The sequence below is a fragment of the Scomber scombrus genome, chromosome 4 (genome assembly GCF_963691925.1).
Source record: "Scomber scombrus chromosome 4, fScoSco1.1, whole genome shotgun sequence".
Lineage (NCBI taxonomy): Eukaryota > Metazoa > Chordata > Actinopteri > Scombriformes > Scombridae > Scomber > Scomber scombrus.
Genome location: NC_084973.1, coordinates 16,847,627 through 16,858,917, shown reverse-complemented (window position 1 = coordinate 16,858,917; position 11,291 = coordinate 16,847,627). Strand labels below are relative to the sequence as shown.

At 40.0% G+C, this 11,291-nt stretch overlaps 1 protein-coding gene across 1 annotated transcript; it reads left to right on the top strand.

The window, feature by feature from the left end:
• The first annotated feature begins 230 nt into the window (after positions 1-230).
• LOC133979338 (leucine-rich repeat-containing protein 43-like) lies at positions 231-10,949 on the top strand. The gene is made up of 13 exons (XM_062417853.1): positions 231-317; positions 462-683; positions 1,526-1,636; positions 1,823-1,962; positions 5,776-6,014; positions 6,156-6,319; positions 7,586-7,745; positions 8,802-8,941; positions 9,033-9,062; positions 9,099-9,122; positions 9,453-9,671; positions 9,838-9,928; positions 10,795-10,949. Exons 1-13 carry the CDS (start codon positions 231-233, stop codon positions 10,947-10,949), a joined length of 1,782 nt encoding a protein of 593 aa, XP_062273837.1.
• Positions 10,950-11,291: the final 342 nt, after the last annotated feature.

Sequence of the window (11,291 nt, the reverse complement as noted above, 5' to 3'; positions counted from 1 at the left end):
ACAGTGTTACTGTCTCGTGTTGCATCCACAGTACCACAGGTCACAGGTTTCATGTGGCATTGCCCACAAAGACACCATTTCTCTGATGCGTCCCCACAACTGAAACAGCTGTTGCCAGGCAACTGACAACCATTTGTAAACAAACACCAAGGGCCTTTTCCCCCCTGCCAGGCTGACTGAAGAAAAACTGACCATACATGCATGACATACACTAGATATTGTTGACAGACATGAGTTCAAACACACTTTCTGCTGTGTTGGAAAAGCATATTCGTCGTCTGTGTCTGAATGACTTTCCTTGTGGACATGGCAGCTGGGTGAGTTCATTTAAGGTTGCAGTGTCTACTAGATAATCTTAAATTGTAAATATAATGTATGTTAAGTGGTTTAAAGCATCACCTCTCATTACTGCAGAGCTTTTTTTAAAATTACATTAATAAACATAGTGCTTTTGTGTTTAGAGAAAGACGAAAGACAGTACAGATGGAGCAGATACAGAGGGCACAGACGTCCTCCTGGATCTGCTGAGCTGCCCTCACTCTCCATGGAGGCATGATGATGACCATGAGTCATGGAGCCCACAAGCTCCAGCCCTGAGACAACTGGCTGTGGTCACACCTGAGTCTCTGCACAGTGACTTTGTTTACAATTACTTCAGCACACTGCGCATCGTAGACAAGGGTGTGAGTGTACAGATTTTTCGTTCCTACGTCCAAATGTTGAACTTTTTAATTTGATTCTCTACTCTCACCTGACCGAATTCCAAGCGTTTTGCTATAACTCTAACATAAACTCTCTGATTTAATTATAACATCCCCAAAATATTACTCATTATAATCACCATCCTCAATGTCCCCAAAAAAAAAAATCAAATCAAATCAAAAAAATCTAATATTACATATTAAAGACTGAAAGTGTTTTTTGTTATAATCCCACAAGTAGATCACATTTTCATTTTTTCTGGGTCTCCTCTGGTAGCTGGGTAGCTCTAATGCCAAATTATGGCTCTGCACCTAAACTTCAATAAATGAGTGCTGCTTTCTTAAAATTGCATTTTTTATATAACATAATTTTACTGGAGTTACAGCACATGGGAAATAAAAAAAATAAAAAAAGAAAGCTAAAGATTGCTTTCAACCAAAGATCCTTATGGCTTCAAATTGACAAGGACCTTATCAAAAGCCTCCTCTATGTCGAGGTTGACCATTCTCACAGGGAGATTCTGTTTACGAGTCTGTGTTGTCTGTTTGAATTGGATTTAAAGTTCACCATACATCCTCAATTCCAATATCCAATATCTAACATCAAATATACATATATTTTTTGAGAATTTTTTCATCAGAAGTGCGTCATAACTAATATTATGACCACATATGGTTTCTGTATTTGTTACCTTATATTCATCAAGAAACTCAAATGAACTAACTAAATCATTGTCTTATTACATAATTAATTAAATTTTCCTCCCTTTACTTCGAGGTTTGATTGAGGAAACTTGTATTTGAGCTTTTGTCATTGTGTTCAGGTGTCGGTCATCGACGATGGCCTGTTGAAGTTCTCAAAGTTGCAGGAGTTGGTACTGAGTGCCAACAAAATCTATGATGTCCCTGCAGAAAAACTTCCCAGCACTTTGAAGGTGAGTCACAGTCCTGCATCAGCTTTACATAAAGGTTTATCAGATTAAATGAAATTTTTCAAAAGCTTGTCATTAAAGGGTAATTCAAAATTGAATCATGAACAGTAGGAAACACCGCTATGACACAGATGATGCTGTGATACAGTGATGATGAACTGTTTGATGGCAAATATGTTCCTTTCAAAGGTTTTGGAGCTACGTGCCAACCAATTGCGTGCACTCAACAGTTTAACCAATCGCCCGTCTCCTCAACTGCAGTACCTCGGCATCGGCTCAAACAGCCTGGGTTCTAACGAAGACGTCACTCATCTTACAGGAAGACACTGGTTAGTTCAGGCACACATGCACAGGAAGTCTTTTTAACATGGTAAACCAAAACCAGATCAGACGAAAACTCGAATTTGCAGTTGTGCAATTTTTATGGTTTTTTAAGGCAAGACAGTAACATCACACAAATTGCAATGTTTTGTTGCAGATTTTTTTTACATAATTTTACACATTTTACAGATCTGAAGGCAGTTTGTCTATTTTTCAATGCTGACATTTACTGATGCAACAGGAGGGTCAGATAGGGATGAAACAGTGATGACTGCAGTCGTCACATCACCTTTTGGCAAGGCTGGATTAGTACCCCCAAGGGCCCCTGGGCACTGAAGCTCATGTCCCCAAAACAACATTCATTTTATTCCGATTCGATAACGCTGCTGTCTGGTGTCTGGAACCCTATAACTCCATATTTTGCTTTGGACATACTTGGTTTCTGACAGTGACCATAATTATCAACATCAAGAGAGTGGGTCAAGCCTTGTGTCATATTTCTGTAGAGCCTGACAAAAAAAACTAAAAAAGCGCACACTTTTTTTGCCCCATCATTGAGGGCCCCTTTCTACTCAAGAGCCGCTGGGCATTTGCCCACATTGCCCGTATGTTAGATCCGGCCATACCTTTTGATCTCACCCGTACTAAATGTGGTTTCTGCTCTGCATTAACATTAAAAATACTATAGATACTATATACTAGATATGAGATTATACATCTTTTTTTATTTTAATGAGGACAAAATAATTTGAGTTCTTTGATGAATATAAGATATAAAGTGATAGATACAGAAACCATATGTGGTCATAATGTTAGTGAGCCAAGATGTCTTTCTTAAGCTTTCCTTCTTTATCATCAATAAGAAAATAACTGTAAATTAACACACAGTTTTACACATGAAATCGTCAACATTTTATTCTTCACAAGTAGTGTGACTCAGCCTGTGTAATGTCTTCTGTGACTCAGGAGGGAGCTTCCCAAATTTAAAAAAAGAAAAAGAAAAGTGATGTTGAGGTTGACATCTAACAAAAATAACAAGCAAAAGAAGATGTGTGCATTCTCATCATGAGAAATGTAGGGGTTTTTGGAGAATTATACATACTGAGGGACTAAAATTCATGATATCTCAACCTCTACTACTTCAATTTTGGCCATATTAAAATAAAAATTCTCCTGTCAGTAAGCCTACATCTAATAATTAGGGCCCGAGCGGCGACTGCAAGTCGCCTGGCGAAAGCCCTATTGAAATTGTAATGTTTATTATTATTATTAGGGCCCGAGCGGCGACTGCAAGTCGCCTGGCGAAAGCCCTATTGAAATTGTAATGTTTATTATTATTATTATTATTCTTCCGACATTTCTTGCCCCAATTTCGCCCTTTTCCCAAATGCGAAAATGCTTATACTTTTGCACGGACGTCCGGCCTCATCCGAAATTCGATATTTTTGGGTGGTCGCACATGGTCCACGCAGAATGGCGGAATAGCGCCCCCTACAAAGTCCAAAAATGCCCATAGGGAATTTTGCTAACTTTGTCCTATGCTCACAAAATTCGGTACACATATGTATTATACCCACATATGCAAAAAAGCCTCTTGACCTCATGACCTCAACCCAACAGGAAGTCGGCCATTTTGGTTTAGATTTTTCCCGCCTAAAATTAACTCCTCCCACAGCGTTCGCCCGATCAAATTCAAATTAGGTACGCAACATCTCCAGACCTAGCTGAGCTTAAGTTGTGCTCTGCGCATCCGTAGGTCAAAGGGCGTGTCTGCCAGGGCTCAACTAACTTTGGCGTGCTCGCCATGTACATACGAGTGGCTCTCACGCCCACATACTTCATCCAATCAGCTTCAAACTTGCTGGACATGATGATGGCTCCGCCCTGAACGTCCCGATACATTAACTTCCCACGTAACTCATAGCGCCCCCTGGTGGTAACAGGAAGTGAACTTAAATTCATGAAAAATACATAGTTGACCCCATCAACTTCATTCCACTTCTAAAACATGCAGAACCAGTTGGTGAAGCTACATTATGAAGACTGTGAAGCTACGAGTAATGGCGTCCGTGTGGCGACGTGGCGACCATCAATTCCTCGCCATGAAAATACGTTTGGCTTTTTGATGGCTTTATTGAACTCGTATCATCATGAAAATTGGTACACAGGTCCAGGGTGCCGACCTCAACGTCTCCATTCGCTCATAGGCGATCTCACTCGTGTCGCCCCCTAGTGGAAACAGGAAGTGCCATATTTTACATCATCATTGTGCGATTTCCACAAAACTTCACATGTGTAATCACTGTCCCACCCTGAACGCAACCGCTTGTGTTTTGTTACACTCTACTGCCCCCTGGTGGATGAACCATCAACCTCTCATAACTCCTTCATGCTTTGTCCAATTCACTCCAAACTTCACATGACTGATGAGTGGCCGCCCTGAACACACCAGACCACACCAGACCATATGTGTAACTACCTGTGACTGCCCCCTACTGGATGAATGAAACATTGCATTTTTGGCCTCCTTCCAGGTTTTTTCTCACTTTCTGCTTCACGCCACAGCCCCGCCATGCCAAATATCAATGAATGCTATTTGCACCCCAGTACAATTAGAAGTGGATGCTATTTGTACCCCAGTACAATTAGAAGTGGATGCTATTTGTACCCCAGTACAATTAGGAGTGCATGCTACTGGACTGAGTGTCGGAGGGGAGCGTCTGGTGATGTGGAAGACTCCCGTATCCCACCGGGACAGCGGGATAAATGTACGTCGCTGTTCTATTCTGTATATTATATAATAATTTCTATCCGGTGAGATCTATCACTTCCCAGCGTGAAAAAATGTCCCGTGTGACGTATGAGCGTGAGAGCAGCTTGAAATGCTTGTCTAACGGCCAAGGCCTGAGACTTCAGAGGTCTGAAATCCAGGGTATCCACGGCAACCATAGACTTATCTGTCAAGATTTGATTTCCATCATATAACAACCTGAAGGTTGTAAATTCAGATATTTTCGGGTTGTATGCATTTACTTAACACAGTTATGAAAATGCAGCAGAGTTTTTCCGCTGAAAACATTATCAATATATAACTGCTGCTGCAAAGACTCGAACCTGAGTCCCCTGCACTAATGACGGACACGTTGCCCATTCACTTCGGTTCTACGTAGTGACGTCACAGCCACGTTTTGCTATTACGGAAAATAGATATTGGTGACAAATTATTTCTAACTGACAAACTGATGCTTGTATGCATTCACTGAGGAAAGATTATGAAAATATAATACAACTTTCCCGCCAAAAATATCTTAAGAAAAAACATTAGAGATGAAACCTTTCTAAATTCGCCCTTTTCTGTTGGCGTGGAAGATGAATGTCCGCTATGTTTTCACGTTGTTATACGTCTAGGGTGCAAATAGTTCAGCAGTGTGGCCGAGGCTATTTGTACCAGGGGTGCAAATTGACACTCCGATTTCTTTTTTAATTAGAACATTTTAAATTGTTGTTGATTCAACAGTCGTTCGGCTAGTCAATTAACCAACTAATCTCTTCAGCTCTACTTGTGAGTTATCAAACTATGTGGGAGTGGAATACAAAAGATAACCCTAACCCTAATCCTATCCAACCCTAACCCTAACCCTAACTCTGCAGTTGCTCATAACATAAGAGCAGCTCTTTTTTTTAACATATATTTTTGCTTTGTTGTCTGTAGGTTTATTTGTACATAAAAAGATAGAATCCATCATCATTATTGTTTCTTCAGAAGTTATCAGATTTTCATTCTGCTGTCCGGTAAAACCAGTGACTCCCTCTGACCTCAGGCCGCAGCTGATATGTCTGGATCTGAGCAACTGTGAGTTTCAGTCCCAGGAAGCCCTCCTGAACGCTTTGAGCACACTCCCGTGCCTCAGGACATTGGTGCTGGAGGGAAACCCCCTCACTCTTGTGCCCTCCTACCCAGGCTTTACTGTGGACAGTCTCCCACAGCTCTCTTGTCTGGATGCCTCATGGATCTCCCCCAAGGAGAGACATCGTTTTAGAGGCTTGGCCAAGATGAGTGGTGAGACTTCAGACTGTCATTTAGTATTTCTAAATCCTCTGAACCTGGGCTCCTGTAGCTCAAAGGAAGCAGTTTTTCCCCTTTTTATTCACATTATGAGTTTATAGTTTACAATATCAGGATTTTTTTCCTTTTGTACAGATCTGATAGCGGACTGGGCATCAGCCACAGTGAGCATGGGCAGGATGAGAGGAATCCCAGACCCAATGATGAGTGTGGATGAAAACGCTCCTGACTTTCCTGTCATCACCTACAGCTATTTTGTCACATATGTGTTCTTGAGTCATCAAAGACCTGTTAACCAGGTAACATAAGGGAGGATAGGGTTGGTAGTCACACCGTTTACTTTTTTGAATCCCTAAAAAACTTAATACTTAATAGATTCCCTTTCAATGTGCAAAGGAAGTCCTACGTGTCAGGTAGGAATAAAATTACTTTACTCTCATTAAACTTATTCTGGTGTGAAGATGTGAACTTTCAAATACGTCTCACGACCATCCCCAATCGTGGTGTTGGTAGTCACACACCATAGGGTTTGTCGTCCTAATGTTATTTTAAAGGGAACAAATAAAAAATGGAGGCAATCTTAAAAATGAATTTAAAAGTTTGATTTTCATGTTGAATGTTTATAAATGTGACAACCAACCCCGAAGAGAATGTGACGTGTTTTGCTGCTGTTTAACTGAAGGAAATTTATCTTGAAATAAATCGATACCATGTAGTATCGAAACATCTCCCGTCAATGCAATCGATCCTTTTTGCACCCAGAGCTAGAAAATATGACTATTTCTATGGACTTGCCCACAGCCAATTAACGTAAGCGTTCTTCAATTTAATGCAGCATGTGATAGGCCCATTGCAGTTCAGCAGCCAAGATGCCACCTAAACACTCTAAAGTGTGGCCACACCACCTGTTATGCCACATAAAAGCAAGTGCACAAAATGTGTAATGGGCTTCGAATGAAGTACTCAATCAGTATCGGTATCACTTTAAGGGAACCCTGATTGGTACTGTTATCGTAATTTTTTAAAGGTTCCCCAGCCGTAGCGCCCTCTAAGGAGCGACATCTAATGACCAACAACCAACCCTGTTCTCCCTTATCTCTGTTTTTGGCATGGTGTTGTCTCTTTTCAGTTTTATTTTGTAAATGATTATAATATCATCTGCATGTCTGAACCTGTAAAACACTTAAAGGTTAGGTTCACATTCCAAGTCTGTCTTAAAGAAATGCTCACATGCTCATTTGTACACCTCAAGAGTGATTTGTCACTGCAATTGTTCCTCATGTTTGTACTGGCCACCATGAAGCCATGAAGATATTTCTTCATGGCCAGAGACACGTTCAGAGGTCACATAAATTATCCAAAAAACTATTAACCCAGGAATTAATGCATTGGAAAAAAACAGTATAGTGAGAAAAAGAGATGATCATTTAAAAAAAATAATGGGAAAATAATATCCAGAAAACTGAAAACAGAACTGAGTAAACTGTTCAGATATGAACACATTTGCCCATCTTTTAAATCCACATCTTTTTTTAATTCTTTTTTTTTTGTGGTGCTGTTCACAGAAAGTCAACAGCGAGTCTAAATTAGACTCAGCAGCCACAGAAGATGTCTCCAGTGATGTTGAGTTGCAGTCAAACGAGAACTGTGAAAGAGAAACGTCTGCATCAGAAACTCGAGACTTGGTGGTATATCTTGAGGAAACCCGCCCGGATATTGCACAAGGTAATCACACTTTCCCTAATTTGACCTGCACTGAGTTCAGGGCTGGAATAGATAGATTAAAAGCTACTGCCGTTGTGGTGTAAAAGAATCTGAAAACAATGTCGAGTGTGATGTCTGGATTAATTCAATGCAGTAATCTGTCGTGTACAACTGAGATAAACTTTTCCTTATCAGTTTCTGCAGAATTTATACAACCACACGCCTTCAGAGAAATGCACGGTCAGAACAGCCAGTGGAAGGGCTGAATGACTAATAATAATGATGATAATTCTACATTTAATTTGTACCAGACTTTTCATTCATTGTGAAACTGTGTGTAACAATATTATTAACATAGAATGCAACACATAAAGAAAATAGTAAGAGTTAAGGTGAAAAGTCTTTCCTGGATATAAAGGTATTTAGGGTCCATGATGACCTCAGATAGTTAGGAAGGCTGTTCCACAAGTGTGGTGCATCAGAGGAGAGGACTCACACTGGTGTTCCAGAGGAGCAAACTGCTGGCAGATCTGAGGATGGAGGTGAAGGTTTTTGGTGTGATAAATTCCTGTAGGTGGGAAGGTGCATATCCGTTGATGGATGTGTATGTGAGTAGCAGGACTTTGTAATGAAGCCTGAATGAGCCAGGGAGCCAGATTGGTGTTGTATGTTTGTGCCTTCACACTCAAATCAGGCTACCAAATCAAACCTAATACCCAGATTAGTGAGTGAGGAGAAATGGGGTACTGGCTGTCAAAGGTGAGATGGGGTATGAGGGGGATGACTGAATCTGGCGCCAATAATAATAATAAGGAGAGCTTCTGTTTTGCTGCTGTTTAACTGAAGGAAATGTGTACTCATTCAGGCCTTTATCTCCTTAAGACATGTGCTGGGGCTAGACGTGGCTGCAGGAGGGCTAGACGGATCATTTATTCAGCACTATCATGTGCCAAACACTTTGCTTAACTCATTACTCCATCTGTGGTTTGTTTGTGTATATTCTCTCAACAGATATGTTTCTGATGTGGCAGAAGCCTGAAATATATTTTCCTGTTTCTTTGATATTTCCTTTTCTAGAGTCGAGACACAGCACATCAAAGCTACCGTGGTCAGAGTGCATGGACTTCAGTGACACACAAACATTCATTGTTAGCGATCTGCAGAGCTTTAAGAAATTCCTCAATCAAGGATTTTACCTTAGGATAGTGGAGGAAAAGGTAACAGAAGCATTTTTTTGAGTGGGGAAAGGTCTGGAAGCAAAACAAAAAAAAAACGCCATTTTTAAAAAACATTTGACATCTACCATAGGTCCTGTCATGGCCTGCAGCTGCTGAGGACGTCCCAGTGGCCAAACCCAACAAAAATGTCAAAGAGAAGAAAGGGGGGAAAGGGAAAGAAGTGAGCTTATCATGTTGTTCTCACATAATTCTTTCATGAGCTGGTGGCAAAAAGGCTGAGGAGAGGCCCAGAACATTTTTAAATAATGAGTTAATGGACTTATAGTAATATGCAGATATGCAGTAATATCATATCATTACATTCATTGCTATAATTGAGCTCATTTATTTGTAACCTGTTAATTGTTTAGCTGTTAAATTTTTAAGTCTTTCACCTGTCGATCTTGTGTCTGGTCTTGTTTGGACTCACCAGAGCCTGTCATATCTGCTTTGTGTCAGTGTTGAAAATCTGCATCAAAACATAATCATCTCCTGTGTGTAATATCTTTAGTCTCCAGTCAAATCTGGCTCCACCAAAGACAAATCTAAAGACAAAAAGAAGAAATCTGTACCAGAGCTGGTCCACGATGCCCCCATCAGGAGAATCCTCGGCTCTGTCCACGTCGCCCTGCAAAGCCTAGTAAAAGGGGGTCAAAAGGTGGATGTTCTGTGTGACTTTGGTACACTGCACACGGAGCCCGAGGTGGATGCTACGCCAACACTTGAAAAGGCAAGTTTGAAGGTGTCCACTCAGCCACAGTGTTGCTGAGAGCATTTCAGTGGGATTTCTGTTCAGGAACAGGAAAAACTGATAGCAACCTATGAGACAACCAACAGTAACTTCTCAAACTGACATGGGGACTTGTTTCATGTAAGATATGTTTTTCCTCTTGAAGACAATCAAAGAAGACAAGAAGAAGGAGGAAAAGGAATCAAAGCGGATAGGAGGCAGCAGTACTGGACAGAAGAGCACAGCAGCTTCAAAAGGTTATTTAGATCATCTACTGAGTAAAGAGATTAATGGGAAAATGATTTTGACAGAAATAAATAAGGTAAAATAAAACTAGAATTGTATTATACTGAGGCTGGCCTCATTATACAGAACATGTGGTCTGTATGTAGTAGGGAACATTATTGAAGAAGACCTAAAGTGGGTGGCACTATTTTTTTTAAATTTCTGCATCATCTAATGCAAAAAAAAAAGATACAAAATCAGAAATACTTTTTTGATCCTCGAGCGGAACTACTTTATATTACAGTTGCTCATATTTTAGAAGAGAAATATATATAAGCATAGAGAAATTATGAGAAAAATAAGAAAATCAAATATGTCAAATATACAATATGATACCACCACATAAAGACGAAATACATCACGTAGGACAATAAACAGGCAACATTGAACAAAGGTAGCAATAAACAACAGGTAAAAAAAAAGGCAATCACATCTGAAGGCAGTATAATATAGGAGGAAAGCACAGCACTATAATAAACATCAATGCAGTTGTATGATACAACATCAACATATTCACGGACACCAACATTACCACAAACCTCAATTCATCCACCAATATAATCCTCAACATCCTCAACATATGTGCATTATACTACAATATATACGAGTGTAAATAATAAGGCTAAAATAAAATGGGATCTATAAATGTGTTAAAAAGCAAGAATAGTATGACTACATATATTAGTTGAAATATAGAGTATAAATGCAGTATTAATGTAGTATGAATATAAATATACAACAGAGTATTGCACAGTTAAATTATTGCCCAGAATGATGGTTTTGCTTTGATTGATCTGTCACTAACTTCCTGAACCCTGTTTGGTGTTGTGCTCTGCAGGCAAAGGAAAAGGAAGAAAGGAGCGCGAGCTGGATGTCCACATAGACGACACTGCGTCCATCCGACTGGAGCCAGTGACTGTGGAGTTGATTGTGGAGCTGGAGAAATGGCAGTCTGCATCTGAAGCCAAAAAGCTCTCACATTATATCTCCTGAAAGAAACCAACAACACTTTGTGTTTGATCTTAAAGCAAAAATGACCAGCTAAACGAGGCTTACTTACTTATTTTCAGTTTGACCTTTGACCTTTAAACTGACCTGACCAGGTTAGGTTTTCCAGGCTTCATTTAAACTCCAGATTAACCAGTGTCCTCTCCTGCATTCCTTTCATCATCCTAAATGTATCCCAGTCCGACATTGCCTCTAGTTAATACTACATTTTTATCGTTCTACAGTATCTGCACAGTATTCAAGCCAACATGTGCTTCTAAATGCATTGAGACGTTTAAGTTGTTTAAAATATGAAAAGACACCATTTTAATGTTCATACTATTTGCT